Source organism: Ixodes scapularis, unplaced genomic scaffold (assembly GCF_016920785.2).
Source record: "Ixodes scapularis isolate PalLabHiFi unplaced genomic scaffold, ASM1692078v2 PGA_scaffold6__148_contigs__length_123643588, whole genome shotgun sequence".
Classification (NCBI taxonomy): domain Eukaryota; kingdom Metazoa; phylum Arthropoda; class Arachnida; order Ixodida; family Ixodidae; genus Ixodes; species Ixodes scapularis.
The window spans coordinates 63,295,178-63,311,794 of record NW_024609881.1 but is presented as its reverse complement, the minus strand read 5'-3'; the positions used below and the strand labels follow the sequence as shown (position 1 = coordinate 63,311,794).

General features: G+C 43.3%; 1 protein-coding gene across 1 annotated transcript in view; it reads left to right on the top strand.

The window, feature by feature from the left end:
• LOC120841379 (venom metalloproteinase antarease-like TtrivMP_A) overlaps nucleotides 1-13,626 on the top strand; it is a 39,089-nt gene extending 25,463 nt beyond the window's left edge. The window contains exons 9-14 of the mRNA XM_040212268.1: nucleotides 2,527-2,582; nucleotides 5,035-5,146; nucleotides 5,379-5,546; nucleotides 10,470-10,602; nucleotides 11,738-11,842; nucleotides 13,579-13,626. Coding sequence (XP_040068202.1) covers nucleotides 2,527-2,582; nucleotides 5,035-5,146; nucleotides 5,379-5,546; nucleotides 10,470-10,602; nucleotides 11,738-11,842; nucleotides 13,579-13,626 — 622 coding nt within the window. The remainder of the gene's footprint in view (nucleotides 1-2,526; nucleotides 2,583-5,034; nucleotides 5,147-5,378; nucleotides 5,547-10,469; nucleotides 10,603-11,737; nucleotides 11,843-13,578) is intronic.
• Nucleotides 13,627-16,617: the final 2,991 nt, after the last annotated feature.

The window sequence follows — 16,617 nt, the reverse complement described above, 5'->3', positions numbered from 1 at the left end:
TTGCGATTTTGTGTCTCCTTTGGAGTCTTGAAATCGGGCTCAGCTGCACATGTTCGGTTCAGCAGCATAATTGTTGGGGCACTTTTTTCGTGTCCGTCATCCTAGCTGGTAACATTTGGCACCGAGGCTGAAAACTTAGCAGAGCAAGAATGGCCCTTGAAAATAGATCGTTGTGTTGAGACCCGCAGGGCCAGTTTGGTCGAGGTGATAGTTGATGGCCCCGCCCCTGGGACTCTCTTTGTATCCTTCTGAATACTTTCCTAAGATTCTACTGGGGAATCCCAAAAGACAAATAGAAAACCGGCGTTGTTTCCAACGGCCTCGCTTAGAGTCCCGCTCACCTCTTTCCCCCTTGCTTTTGGCCTTTCGTGTTTTGAGCAGCATTGCACTCGAGGCCGCCGCAAGGCAAGCGGTGCGTTCCGCGAGCACTACGGCCGCCGTGTCGCCTCCGATAGGTCGCGCGGCAATGGCACACACCCAAAAGAGGAAGAACCTTCACGTTTCCTAGAACAGATTACATTCCCCAGGAAGTGAGCGGAACGATCGAGGGTCCACTTACACCAAGACAATCCAATTGAAGGAAAGAAATTACGTTGGACGGTAGGATGATACCTACAAGGTTGAACTCCTGGATCCCGCAGCCGCGCTATTGAGTGTGGAAGCCAAGGCATTAGTAAAATCCTTCCAGACGAACAGTCGAACCGGCATCGTCTACCAAGCGAGGTGTCTCTCACCTCTTTCCACCTTGCTTTCGGCTTTTCCCGTTTAAGCAGTCTTGCACATGGTGCCGCCGCGGGGCGGTGTAATCCGCGAGCAACATCAGCGCCGTGCCGCTGCTGAAGGTCAAGCGGCTATGGCACGCACCCAAAAGAGGGAGACGCGTCCGGATTTCGGGAATTCTTCACAAAAACCAGAAAGCTTATTCTCGACGAAGGGGTCCTGCTGGGCCCGCTTCCACCGAAAGAAGTCAAAGTAAGAAAAGTACGCTAGACGGGAGTGGTATGTCTCTTGTAAAGCTGTTTCTTCTAAAAATAGTGTCGTGCTTCTCTATTCTTATATTTTATTTGCCTGCTTTGGCTTCCAAGGACGGATGGCTGGCTTGAAAGGACGGATGCTCCGCGTCCATTGCTAAAGTGCCCGTAATGTGCGACGTTAACTTTTCTTTTGGGAAACCACGACCTTTGCTTTGCGGACTGAACTCCCCAACCCCCCCCCCCCCCCCCCCGGCAGCTTTTTTGGGGGGGCAGGCAGAAATTTAAGGGGGGCGGCTGCCCACCCTTGCCCCCCTGTAGAGCCGCCCCTGATGTGCGCTGATATCTCTTTCCTCTTTGTCTTCGTCTTTTTCTGCGCTGTATTTACCTTACCAAGTGATGAACGAACTCGCCCAGCATCGCCACCTTTGCTAACTTCGTACTTCGGTGCGACTCGCGGCAGCAAGCTTGTGTAAAGAGCATTTCAATTCAAAATCGTAACATGCCCTCTTTTTTATGTGCCGGTTAAATTGACTTGACGGCAAGGTGATTAGAGACTTGTAAAAAAGTTTTGTCCCCTCAAAACGAGCCGTAGAGGTGCATAATTTCGGCTATTACGCGCTGCATGCTACAAGTTATTCATGTAATATTTACGAGGATAGCAAAGCCCTATATTTATGCAAGTCCTAGAGATCTCAAATTGTCAGTATTAGGCTGTCGCAAGCATAGCAGTTTCGGTTTTAGAATTTCCGATCAGCAGACATAAAAACAATTTCCTGGGAACAAAATTTCTCTTGCAAACGTTAATTAAAGTCTTCGATTTTGTCGATTGTTTATGTATAGTAAGTGAGTTTAGCGGATATATAATGTTTCTTCAGGTATCTTAATGTTCTAAATAAAAAAAAACTTATACTTTTCATGATGCACATTCTTTTTCTCTATCTCTACGTTTGGTTCAAAGCGATGGCCCAGAGAAAAACGTGGTAAGGGCCGCGGGTGAATATTACGTTCAAAATCGAGAGTGTTTTTAGATTGGCAGGGCTGGTGATGTGTAAACGCAGACGATTATATTCTCATCTGAGTTTTTGCATCGCCAACCGTGCACCGATTTCACGGGTGGTAACGTCAGCGCGCCATAACCCTTCCCAAATGTTCCAGGATTTTCTAAAATCGACTAGTTTAGTGCGGTAGGGTGGAAAGTTGGTCTAGTTGGTAGTTATTCATCTTGGTTTGTTAAACCAAGATGAATAGTTTAGTGCGTTTTAATGACGCTCAACTACGTTCTGATTAGAATGATATGTTTTTCTTACAAACTAGAACGTTCATTCACAAGTTTTAGTTAATAATCTTACTTATCATGAATGCTCCTCTGTTACGTCCTCATTGCCGTGTAACTCACCTGCCGAGACTACGTACGTGAGCTTTCGTGGCTTTTCTAAAAAAGGAGAAGTAACGCCTAAAAAGCACAAACTATATGCACATACACCGTTTGACGTGATTAATGTTTATTGCAGCAGGGATGCGCATAATTAGTATTTTCATATTTGCATTTCAGGCGCCGCTTAGGGACACGTAACAAGAAGACAAGCAAATTATCTCCCAATCTTCAAGGTAAGAGAGCGGGGTCAGAAGATGCTCCGGACCACACATTTTTGCTGAATCTTAAAAAAATCGGAGTTTAACCAGCTATTTCCGAGAGATGTCTAACGAATAACGAAGGTATTCGCGGTTTCTGCTAGTTGGTAACACGAATTACTGAGTGCGATTTGTCAGTTGGTTTCCGTTTTCACAGAAGGTGGCCTTTACTGAATAAAACTAACATTGCTTGCTTTGAAGCAGTTGGAGAAAGTCAAGTTCAAAATGTCTTTAAACCACGTTTTGGCCACTGAGTTCACAAATAGCACTTGACGAGGAGGATTGTCGTCAGATGATGATGATAAAAATCACGTTCAACGAATATCTCTTGAAAATTTCAAACGCGAAAATCAACAACAAATTATAACTCTACACTTTTATTCTACGTAAAACTGCAAGGCCGGAAGGGTACGTGCGTCCTCAAAAATAGTGTTTTTTTCATGACAATACAGCCTGGGCATTGCCCAACGCTTATGGCGCATTCACACTGGAAGCGGATCCGCGTTCGCGAAGCGGTCGCGGTTCGGTTCGCGAGCGACCCCATGCAGACACACCGAGAGGCGGTTGGCGGTTTCTCGGCGGTCACGCGTGATCTTTTGAGACCTGCGTTTGGCAACCCTGTTTTACAATCCAAAATCCGCTTTAATTCAAGGTCCAAAACCAAACTTTTGCTATTTTGGCACTCGGAATATTTTTCTCCGGGATGTTTGCACGCATCACGAGTTCAGGCAGCGAAAAAAGAAGCATGGACCCGCCAAACTCGCCTGTGATTTCCTCGACTTCGCCCACAAGCAAAGCCCAGCTAGGCGCGCCTTGCTGACTCAGAACAGGATGACCCCAACCTTATCTTCGAAGTGGACCCTTCCCGCATGAATAGCTGATCTTATATTCGGGAAAGACGGCCAGTTTTCCCTCCTCGTTGTTGTTCGCTCTTGAGTCTTATCATTTTCGAAGTTGTCAGCGGTGGGGTGGACCGTGGTGCGGGGAATGTGTTCGGTGCTATCCGGTCGTGGCATCGTTGCTGGCGGACTCTCTCGTCACTCGCTCGTCGATCGAGTCTACTGTTTGTTTGACATTAAGCTCAAATAAACGCCGAGTGGATTACCCCTGCATTGTCTGGTACGTACACTTTATTCCTTGAGTAGGTTCCCTTTATTTATTTTATTGTTAGTAAACTTTACAGGTCGAGCTAGCGCAGGTACCCTGCCCCCTCCGCGGTAGTGCGTTGGCTATGCAATCAAGCTCACGACGTCTCTATCGGCCTTCGTGGTGATCATGCACGGTGTCGAAAGCTTTCAATAGTTCACGCGACTATCTTAGTGGGTAGAAAAGTTGAGATTTTGGTCGATCAGGGGCGGGTTCCGACGTTCTACAGGCAGAGATTAAGAAGGCAGCAAGCTTCGGGCTGTGGCACCAGGAATAATAAACAAACTCTTACCCGAACCAAATCACCGGTGGGAAGCCCGTTAAAATTACGAGTCAATTCTTTTCGCGGCGGATTCAAGTGACGGACGTGAACATCAAGTTTCTCCGCTGATTTGTCCAAACCTAAGACTACAGCGCTAGGACTACAGCGCCTTGGACGCCTCACTAGCGACAGGTGCCATGTTGTTTCGAAAGTCACTGACGTCACGTCAGCGTCGCGTTGTGATTGGTTGCCGCTTTGCGGTTCGTGAAAGCGGTTGGGAGAAATCAGTCTCGAAGCGGTTGGCAAAAACGCGCTCGAACCGCTCGATCCTAGCCGCTTTGCGGTTGAGAACGCCCAGATCCGCTTCGCGAACGCGGATCCGCTTCCAGTGTGAACGCGCCATTAGTGCCCTCCAAACGGAGCTCTAACGGTACAACCTGATGCCAAAGCTTTAAAACTCACGTTTGCAGATTCAAAAGTTAGAAGCAATTTTTTAATTTTACTCTGGCAAAATGAGTCCCGTTTTCGGTAGCCGACGACACTCATTTGCATGCATTGCTGGACTTCGTCGACTGCCTTCGTCTTATCGTGAATTTCCCAAAAACTGTTCACAATTTTTGAGTCAGCAAGTTCTGAAACTTTGGCATCAGGTTCGAGCACCGAGCGCTACATTTGACCAAAGACTGGGTGTGTAGTTTTTCGTTATTTAGCTTTGCGCTGAAAAAAGTAACTCTTGATGTTTGTTTGTGCATTTGTTTTCCTTGTACCTTTCTGAAGAAACTTTTCCCTGTAAGCACACCGCCAAACTTCTAGATACGGCTTGTTTCCTTGGCATTCGAGACTTTAGCACAAGCGGTCACGCCTCGGGTAATTTTAATTATTAGTGGCTGAACGTCTCATAATTATAAATAGCTGCTTTTTCAAAGAGGGGGATTTTCACATCACACTGCAGCGTTTTTTTACAGCTTGAAAAAAACGTTATTGAATGTCTTTGGTAAGCAACAAATGGATTATTTTCAGGTAGCGCCTATTCCGGAATGGTCTGCGTGAAAGGCGCTAATGTGGGAATTTCCGAGGAAGTACCTCCCCTGTACATTAGATTTACCACAATAGCCCACGAAATTGGGCATTTGTAAGTATCTCGTCGCTTCCTTTATAAACATATGTGCTCAGCGTTTCACCCGGGAGAAGCTTTTTTAGTCACCGTTAGTGAATCCCATGGCTTTTATCATCGCGATTGACAATGCGATATGGGCCGATAAGAAGCGTGACTATAATGAGCCTTGCTTTGCGTATCTTAATCTGTCACTTATTACAGTGTTGAGCATTAGATGGTCTTCTTAGCATGAACAATATTTGCGCAGGCTCGGGAGCGCGCACGATGGAAGTGGTCCCTTGAGAAATGTCAAGAATCACCCTGGTGCTCTTGACTGCAAGTCCAAAGTCAAATACATTATGAACTCTGGAGGGCCTCTTGGACCGCCTTTCGCGTTTTCGAATTGTAGTGAGAAGGGTATGGAATTTGTATTGAAGTAAGTATTTGCTTAACCTTTCTTAGGCGCTGGCATCATCGAACCTTTATTCTTCTTTTGACCCGTGACATTTCCTATGCCATTATTTCAGCCTAATTTTGTATGTATCGTTTGCCAGTTGACCGGGATGTTACTTCCAATCGTAGTTACTTAAATCGTAGTTCACTTAAAAGGTAGCTGAATCCATCAAAAGAACGACGACGCTAAAAGCTTTTCCATAATACGGGCACATGTTCCTTCAGCTGTCATCAATAGTTGAAAGGAACTTGCAACTCACCTGTCATTGGAGAGGCAACGAGGCTACAAGTTCACAGCAATAATACATTGTATTGTGGTTGTGCTGTTATTCTCACTATAAACTAATTATGGCCATTATATCGAACTGAAGAAACATCAAAGCGTTCACCAAAACGTAGCTGAATCCTTTAAACGTGACAAATAACTTTTCTTTTTAGAGTCCTAGTACGTCCGTCGTTTGTTTAGTGCAAACGAACTGAACCGAAAGAAACATTACAAGGTTGATTGATGCAACGCTCTTAAGGCCCGGTCACACTGAGCCAACAGTCGGACAACTCTATTCGGCAACACGAGATGACGCGCTTCCGGTGACCCTCTCACATCGCGGCAACAAGAACAGCAGGGCCACATGTTGCAGTCCCCCGGAATCCGTGTTGGCCGATTTGTTGTCCGACCACCCTATCACACAGCGCTGACGGCGGGCCCAACGCTTGGAACGCTCCACGACCTTGATTGTTTACCTTCGTTCGTGTGTGGCGAGGCGTCGCTGGGAATGCGACTCTTCAATGTGCTAGAGCATTCGAAGGTCCGGAAATTGCCACGGAACGACATCAACTAGTGACTGTGGTTAGAAAACTTGACACGGGGAGTATTTTCCACCCTTTATATTATGAAGATGTTTTTCATTCGCTGACAACGATATAGCCCTATACGAGGAAGATGAAATTGCCGATATATGTTAGGAATCTTCGACATCGAATAGGTGTTTCTGTTCAGTTTTTTTTTTTTCTCTCGTGCAATTCCTATTTCTACTGTAAAATTGAGTTAGCGCCTGCAGTTCCCTAAAGCGTATTTTGTAGCCTGGTGTTGAGCTGAACTGACAGTGCTTAAAAACTGCGACGCCGACATGATCGGCCTTCATAAGAATAGGTAAAATGAATATTTTTCCACGCTGTATACTTGATTCCGCCTACTATGTGATCGCTTCATTCCCCCGAAACGATCTGGGTATTTTAGAATAAATTCAGTTGTCTGGTAGCGCCTGTTTCCTAATGCCAAGAGAGCAGGCTAAAATATCGCGTTCTTCGATTGCATTTGTAAGGTACGACGAAATCAACCAAATGTGTGTAAATGAACTAAAGAAAGCGAAAGATTCGATCTTTATTGAAGACCTACGCGGCCTTATAAAGACTGACTCGAATAATTTGGAATGCAGTTAACCCCAAGCACACTTCCAACCCCTTCCACTTTACTGATTCTTCGGGAAACAAGCTGGATGCTGTTGACGTCTGTGAAGAGTGGGCAATTGCTTTAGTGAAATGTTTTCTGATTAGTGAAATGTTTTCTGACGAGACCTTTCCGTTGCTAGTTTTTTGCCTGAAGATAGTATACTGACTCATATGGCTCCGATCGCTATGTGTGCGACTGGTATTCAGAAACTGATAGAATATCTTCGACCAAGTTGAGCTCCAGTCCCTGGTATAATTTCAACGAAAGTGCTTAGGCCCTGTAAATAAGAAGCTTCCTCTCTTCTGTGTTTACTTTTCCAACAATCCTTACCTACTGGTAAAATTCCTGCAAACTGAAGAGAAGCAAAAGCCACCCTACTTTTTAAGACCGGTCAAAAGAATGAGTTGACGAATTATAGACCAATCTCTCTCGCAAGTGTACCTAGTAAGCCTATGAAGCATGAGATTTTCTGGAATATTACGGATCATTTGTCGGACAACAACTTTCTCTTCCTAAATTAGCACAGTTTCCCGCGGTATCATTCTTGCGAAACCCAACTCTTTGAATTTGTCACAGACCTTCATCACAAACTTAGGCTAAAAGAGAAACCCATGCACTGTTATGGACATTAAAAAAAACATTTAACAGGGTACCACATCAACGACTTCTTAAATTACGCGCTTTGCAAATAGAACCGTCTGTCATACAGAGTAATTGAACTTCCTCGTCGACCGCTCGCAAAGTGTCCGCTATGAACGCGAATCCTCATGTCATCGGAAAGTAAACTTAGCAGTACCACAGGGAACCCTGCTGGGCCCACTACTTTCCTTTTGTACGTAAACGACTTGCCCCCTATTATCCACTCCACCATCCATTTTTACGCCAATTATTGTGTGATTTATAGAAAATCATCTAGCATTCATGATTGTATTGAACTTCAGAACGACTTATTTACAATTAAAACATGGTGTCTAATGTGGCAAAAGAAGATGAATATTTCCAAAAACGAAATGTCAAAAGTTTAGTTCTAAGCGAAGTGCGGCAGAGTTTTACACACACTCTCTTCGATTGGGTTCTTGAACATGTGCGTACATATAAATATCTTTTGGCTCATTTCACATCAAACTTGTCTTGAGAAGCCCACATCAATCACATAAGTGTAAAAGCAAATCAAAGCCTCGGTTTTCTAAGTCAAAATTTTCACATGGCCAACTGGGAAGCAAAGCAAATAGCATCTACCACCCTCATTCGATCTGAACTTGATTGCGCTTCTTTATTATAAAATAAAACCACATCAGTTTTATTTGACAAGAAAGACTAGAATAAGTTCGAAATGGAGCCACACGCTTCATTCTTAAAAACTACACGCGCACAAGCATCACCTCACTAAAGGAAAAACTCGGAGTACCAACTCTTGCACACAGAAGGAAAAGCTCAAGACTTGCAACATTGCATACTTTGCACTACCACTGCCCATAGAAGAGAGAACTATTTTGCCGGGCTGCACCACATATTTCTACGCGTACTGACAATTCGAAAAAAACTTCATTTGGTCACTCCACGAACGAACCTTTTTAAATTATCCCCATTACAGTTGGCGACATACGAATGCAACTCCTTTTTTGATAATATTGTAATCATCCAAGAATCCTTTGGTTTCAAAGATTCTCTTACCACTTACTTAAACGCATATCAAATGTAACACCTGTTTTCTTGTTTCCTTATATCCTTAAGGCGCCGATGGGCGCCTTAAGGATATAATAAATAAAATGAAATAAAATAAAAAATCATTATCATAGCGGTCGTTTTAATGCTTTTATTTTTTAACCTTTGCTTTCTTGCGTTATTTTAATAATACTTTATCACCAGGCGAGTATAGACATGCCATTTTTTTCACTAGCAGTAATGTAAGCTGGTCTCTTGGTAGTTCCAATATCACCACTAGTTTGAACGTTCACGACCGCCTCTGTGACCTTTTCGACAAGCACTTGCCATAATTATGCAGTAAAAACATTCATAAAATTTTTTTAGCTGCACGACAGCCTTAATTATTGTTTGATTACATTTTCCAAGCCTCTATTTCAGTAAGCTCATAAGAAAACGACGTTGATAGGAAACTAGCTCTGCACTTAAAGCTATATGTGTAGTCTTGTTGTCGGCCCGAAATTCGCTCAGCAAGTCATCAGAGCTGTTTTTTTGTGTTTTTTTTTTTTGCTTCAGAAACAGAAGCATCAAAGTTGCTTCTGTTTTGTTGGTTTTTTTTGCCGAAAGCTTTCATACCAAGGTAACTTTTTCATTCTCATCCATGTTGTGCGACTGTTGCCGCGATGTGACAGGGTTGTCGGACAACATCGGAAAGGAGCAACAGGTTGCACGATTGTTGGACAACATGTTTTGTTGGTGTTGCCGCCGTGTTGCCTCAGTGTTTCAGGGCCCTTAGAATTTTCGAAAGGCACGCATTTCGGATAATTACTCTAATTAAAGATGCATTAGTATATCGGCTGCCTACTGCTAGCGGAAGGATACTTTTTTTTTGTTTCTTCGTGTGCGTTCAGTAAAGATTTAAATGTTGTATTATTAATCTAATATCATGAATCAGAAAAACATTCGGTATGAAAATATTCCCTTTAGAAGACGAACAAGGGGAACAGAGGACAAACGGATATCTCCAAACACAGTTAATTTCTCCTAGCTGTGTTGAGTTTTGTGTTTGTACTTTGTCCCTTTGTTCATTTTTCTACAGCGATTATTTTCATCATGCTTTTCCAGCTCGCTTTCACCTTTGCATTATTTTCATTACCATAATAGCCTTAATATGCAGGCCATTCACCCTTCCGTATTGACAAATCTCATTTGCATGAGAACTTTTTGCGTTCAATAAGCACATAGGAATCATACAAGATATATAATAAGATATAAGAACTATATAAGAAGTATAAAAAACTTGTGAAAAGTTTCTCATATGTTCTCATATGTCTTATATTTTTTTACGGTTCTTATATGGTTCTTATATGTTCTTATATATCTTGTATAATTCATATGTGCGAATATGGCACAAGAAATTCCTTATACAAATGGCATTTTCTCTAGGGTTGTTGGAGCTCGACCGGCGGCAGCTGATAAAACCCCTTTGCTCTACTGACGCCTAACTCCTGATTAGCTCAGTTGGTAGAGAGCTCCCCTAGAAATAGAGATGTCCCTGATTCGATACCAGGACCAGGCGGATATTTTCTGTCGCGCACCAGTCACCTAGCTGTGTTTGGAGATTGCTGTTTGTCCTTTGTCCCCGTTGTTCCTCTTCTCCAGGGAATATTTTCATCGTTCTAGTGCAGCTCGCTTGCACCTTTGGATTAATTGAATTATCAGAAAAACATCCGTATTTCTCCCATTGCACACACCTATATTTCGATATATTGTTCCTTTAAAACATATTGATCGATTCTTGCTTATTTCCAGGCTACGTGGAGAGCAATGCTGGAAAACACAATCCGACTATGACTTTTCTAACGTCACCAAGGATGTTGCGGGCCGTTTCATCACACCGGAGACGTTTTGTCGACTCATTAACCCGGAGGAATTTTCTTCGGGCGTGAGCATCACTCCCCTTCCCCTTTGTATGCCTTTCCTGTCCCTGAAATCCGCTCCCCAACCTCTCGGCAATGCGCGCAGCATGCTGAAGGTCTGTCCAAACAGGACACGTTTAGTGCAGCCACACCATTTGCTCTCGCTGCAAATGAATGGTTTCCTCCCGTCCCAGTCCGCTTCCAAACTTTTTTTTTTTTTACTTTTTTTTTCCGCTGGGGAAATGCTATTCACGACTTGGGTTCTTGGAGAGAGGTTTTAAGGGTGCTCATCACGTAGATCCGGAGCCACACGCCTTGCTGGCTGTCGTCAAGACCTCACTGTTGTTGGCAATCGCCAATCTTCTGAACGATAGTAAACGATAGTCGGGAGGCGAGGAGGAAAGGCGTGCTGTTTCTATGGTTGATGCCCTCGCTGAAAACGTAGGCCCGCGCAGCAACCTTCACGCCCTTTAGAACCGTGCACACTTTTCTTATTTTTTGCTGTGCACGGAATTTTTTTTTCTGTTTGGACAACCCTTGAGTCGTGCGCTAACAAAGAGGTTTTCAATAAGAAAAGCTACCTTTCAAGTAATGCCGATTATGTCTGTGCTGAGTCATGAACATACGTCACAGCTCAGGCTGGCATAGAGCTACGCACTTTATGGTTGGAAAAGAACAGTCTCGGTTTTTTGTCTGTGTAAAAAAGAACAAAGCCTTTTTTTTAATTTGTTTATTCACATTAATTCAAATGCCTCTTAGGTATTGCATATATAAGGACTAGACCGTTGGATATAAAACCTGGACGTAAATGGACGTGAAATCGCTAAAGATGTACCGGAAATAGAACCTATTGCACAATGCATTATCTACCACAAAAAATAATATAAGTACAACTTAAGTTTAATATTTTCACTCAGTTATTGATCTCAAAATCCATAGGCATAAAATATGTCAACACCTCCTTATTCGCTGACCATCTGTCCCAATTGAAAAAGCCATCGCTTTCGGAGGCCCTTAGACATTTGCTGTAGTGTCTGTGGTTATGTGCTCATGTGTTCTACAGAATTTGATATCTAAATTAATATTGAAAAAGTAATCAAACTTTTTGTCCCACAGCAAATATTTGAAGTTAACTACTTTTCTTGCTACAAATACTTTCAGAGTATGAAGGACTGCGTCATAACGTGCAGTAATTCGGACTTTTGGTCCGTAACGGAGAACACCTACTTCGCTCCATTTGGCTACCCATGCGGGAGTAATGGCGAGGTAGGATATCCCAAAATACTTCATTTTTTTTAGTTTTCAAGCAGCTTGGGGGGCATGGGTGTTTCTGATGAGTGCAGGGAAGAGAACCTGTCAGTTAGGGCAGTTAGAGTACCAACAATGTAAGAAACGCATTAAGTGCCGGGTACTGAACATCTTACCATTGCTCGGTAGCCAATAAGATCTCGGCATCAGTGGTTAAGAACGTCGAAGAGCCGATCACGCTCTCAGAATCAAGACCATAATGGTCCACACCCTGCGATCTTTCAGCTGACAGCTACTCTATGTGTGCTTCAACAACGGCTTACCAGTATATCATCTCATAGCGAACACTAGGTAGACAAATAATGTTATATATATTTTTAGTTAGCTCAACTCTTTAGAGGTGCAAGTAATATCCGGCTCCAATCAATCTTCAGTGGTACACAGCCTGCTCTTTTAGGCTTTTTAGATTTGTTTTCAAAAAGGCCGTGATTGCTACACTAATGCAGTCTGCCATCTTTAATGGTGCAAAAATATAATGTCGCCCCAGCGACCTACCAAGTACACCTAAGTCACCCAGGGTGGATAGATTGGACAAAAAAAAGCCGAACTTCTCTTTGTTGCACCATCAGAGGAAGATAAGCTCCTCTACTCTTGATTATAAGAGGTTTCCTTTTTTCCACTCTCCTCTTCTCTGGAGTTCCCTCTGGCATTGTGGAAAGAGTGAAGAAGTTCGTGAGAGGAGCTTATTGTGCAATTTTTTTTTTAAATCTACCTTTCTCCGAACCATTTTCGAAATATTACTTAGGCCCTTTTTTTTTGTAAAGGGTTATGGGCGGGTTCACCAAAAAGATGGTTTCGAATTTATGATAAAAATCGGACAGTTAAAATTCGGCATCGAATGTAACGAGATAACTGAGCCTCTCACAGTTTTACAATGCTAGCAGTACATCAATGATTTTATTTTTTTTAGAACTGAGATAAAAATTTGTATTTCACATGTAGCTTGAAAGAAAGACACAGACACTCAAACGTTTCCCTAAGATACTATTGGGATACATGTGCACCGCGACACTCCCCAGTTCTGTGTATCTGCGATTTCACATTGAACAGAGAGGATCGCCAGCAAGAGCAGTCTTTCGAACTGCGTAGAAGATAAAAAAGACAGCAGATTGACCAGGCGCAGCTTACCCATTTCAAGCATTCTTAGTCTGATGTTAATTACCAACAACTCTTTGACGTGAAGCTCAAATTATTTGGAACTGTGCTATCTAATGGCTCGTTCAAAGCAACCAAACCCATTCGGCATGCCACATGTTGCTCGCACACACATTATAACCGGACGGAAAACAAATAAGGAGAGTTCGTCACAAATAGCGAACAGCTCAAACCTACTTAAAGGTGATATTGACGCAGGACGCGCTTTTTCTATGCCAGTATATAGTGCGTATACGCGTATGTTTGTTTTGCCTTAAGTTGTTCGCACATGTATACACCAGTGTACTACAACTATATGTTTTCAGACATCTTCTTGCTAACCTTGTGCGATTTTCGGTGAATGCTTATTTTTAACGTATATTATGCTCCAAAAACCGAAACCAGGCCAGTACGCGTAATAAAGAGATCCTACGTTAAAACTTCTGCGTGGTGCTTAGAATCGCGTAGCAAGCATAAATTGACGGCTGGTTAATATTCCTCGGTGTCTCGCCACGACGAATTTGAGAAATCTGAGATTAAAATTGTTCCCTCTTTTTCAGCGGTGCTGGTTCGGAAAGTGCAAAAATATTGATAGTGAGGTGTCTTGAACAGTTACAAGGCGGAAATTGCGCTCCCAAATATCCATGCCTCTGAAGAAGTATAAATAAAAGCGTTTTCTTTGACTTTCGCATACAGCGTTATATGAGAAAATAATCACAATCAATGTATGTGTTTACAATATCTTTTTAGAATAAAATGCATATTAGAACGTTTTATGAACTTCATTTAGCTTTATCTGCAAAAATAACACGAAAAACGAGATACAGAGACTTGACCTAACGGGTCGTTTATCTTTAATTTTAGTAGAATCTAAAAGATTCTTCGCGGCAGTCATTAGTCCAGGTTTTGATATCTGCCTTGCTACATATCGATGAAGAGCGAAAGCACTGTAGCAACCTGTATCAGATCAATCGAAGCAAATCAATTTTATTTATGAATTGCCACACAATGCACAACAGCATACACATATCAAGCCTTTGTTTTAGTAGGGCAGTATAGCTTTCTGGTTATCGCGTATCTTCTCGCACATGTCAGCATATTTCGTCGCCATTGCAACCCAACGTCTTCATCACGTGACAAAAATATGAAGTGAGCAAGCAGTAAATCAAAGGAAATCTTGTCTCATTTGAAGGAGTCATGGGTAAATTTAAAATACAAAGTTAGTTCTAGAAAATAAAACCGGTTTTTTTCTTTTTGCACAATAAAACTACGTATCTCAGAAATTTAGAACTTCGTTAATAAAGCGAATTCAAACGCATTTAGACGCCGCAGTATGTAGGAACCTTATTTTTGTCGACACCGTTTATTGCCTTTCACCTTGTGAGCGGGGCTGTCACATTACGAAGATCACTAATCGTTACGTGTCGCTGTAGCGCCCCAAGTGAGACCGAACACTGTGAGAGACTGAACGCAGAGTTCAATCAGCTTTGCTAGCCCAAGACATGAAACAAGTGTGGTCCTGCCCGAGGAGGTTTGGCGTGAAAGAAACGCAGTCTTGGGCTCGCGCAGGGACGTGTACCAATGTTTCAGTGCACCACAGGCGCAGAAGGGTCTCGGATGAAAACCTGGATGGACGTGAAGGAAAGATCGTTGCGTGCGAGACGAGGTCTGACAGAAGCTTTTCGACATGAACGCGGAGGAGTACCGGAAACTGCACGCGTCAACCTAGAACAGTTTCTGCAGCTCCCTTCCCGCCTGTAACCTAGAATTGCACGACAAACCGGACAAAACACAACGATTCTCCAGTTTTGTTTTTCTCAACAGAAAACAAAAACAACAACAACACGACCTTATGTTGATACCACACTAAATGCTTTTCGAGTTACACGCCTCTCGGCTCTTCAGTATTTTTCCTCTGCGCGCCCGTGAACTGAAATAATATTTTATTTTATAGTAGAAATTCGTTTTGCCAAAAAACGAAATTTTCGTTGTACTAAATAAAAAAGGCACGAAATTTTTTAGAGAACTTACAATCGAAAAAGAGGAGGAGCGGACTACGCTCATTTCGGCCAATCACCGGACGAGCCTCGATTAATGTCATTGTCCACCCACATGCTGGATTTTTTTGCAGTCTAGTGCGCCAATCTCATGGGTCCCGGTGTGATTGTTGCTGTTTTTGTTAAATTAATTTGTGCGATGCGCAAGAGCGACATCGTGCTAAAACGTCGTTAAAGTTATACACTCTAAAAAAAAGGGGAGGGCGACTTAGTCCCAGAGGGGAGCAAGTGCGTTGCCACCACTATTAGTCCCCTCAGGGAGTAACGGGAAGAGGAGTAACTGTGGCACCCCTCCTTTAGTCTCTCGCATTAGCACCGTTGGGGCTAACTGTAACACCGTTTCAATTATACCTTGAGGAACAACTGTTAGGCGCTTGCACCTGGTTCTTTGGGACCAACTGTTGCACCGCTTCAATTGAACCCCGAGGACGAACTGTTGGGCCCTTGCACTCCGACCCCTGGGACTAACTGTTACACCGTTTCAAATGAACCCCGAGGACCAACTGTTCGGCCCTTGCACTTGGACTCCTAGGTCTAAACGTTGCGTCCGTGGATTTAGACCCCTGGGACTAAAGATTTATCCTTTACATTCGGTCCCGAGCCCCAATTCTCCGAAACGAAATTGTGCAGTTCAGGTTAAACGAAGCTTTATTGCCTCGTAGGTACATATCGCATTCAAGGATGACTGAAGTCGAAGTTCCTGAGCGGTAGAATCCACAATAAGGCCAAAACCTTCCTGCCTGTTTGCGAGGAATTTTGGAGTATTAGCAACAGAGGCAGCGTGAGATACCCGATCACATCAGCAAAAGTATGAGTTATAACATGCACGTGATAAAAAATCAAATAGGCTACAAAAGTGGTACAATGGGTTACATCTAACATGCGATCTGTTGACAGCAGACCAGCGCAACATTATACTTTAAGTAGACCGAAAGTCTGTACAATCGAATGAATGTCTCCATTAAAGCCGGTTCTCACGGGCAGCGAAGCGCTGAAGTAGCGCTGCTCACGTGTCGTGAGCTGCTTTTCGTCTGCCATGACCAAGAGTTTTGACGGTGCGATACAAAGCTGGTGAAAGCTCCCGTCAGCACGCGCTTAGCGCTAGGTCAGTGCTATGCTTCTAGCTCTCTGGAGCATGTGTGAACAGGCCGTTATGGTAAAGCGATCCTGCCAGGGTCTGCAAAAAGCAAAAAAATAAGCCATCGGTAGAACTGGCGTTTTGCTCAATACGATTGAATATTAGGTCTCTGTTCGGCATAACAAAATAAGCAACCATGGTGCCAAAAAGAATAGAGCTTGGCGCGCGCTTTGGAAGCTAGAGAACGCGCTCGAAAAAGAACACTTCCTGAAGTCGCAGTTAATTAATATACGATAAAAAGAAGTACTTTGACATTCCTTAATCAGGTTCCCATGTCTTGTGACTTCGGCAGTGTTGCAGCACCGCGAATCCAAACCGGATCCCGCAATGGTCGGAGACGACCAACTTCTAAGTTCTGACGAAGGCTATTTTCAAACAAAGACCCATTCCCATTTTCCCGACGA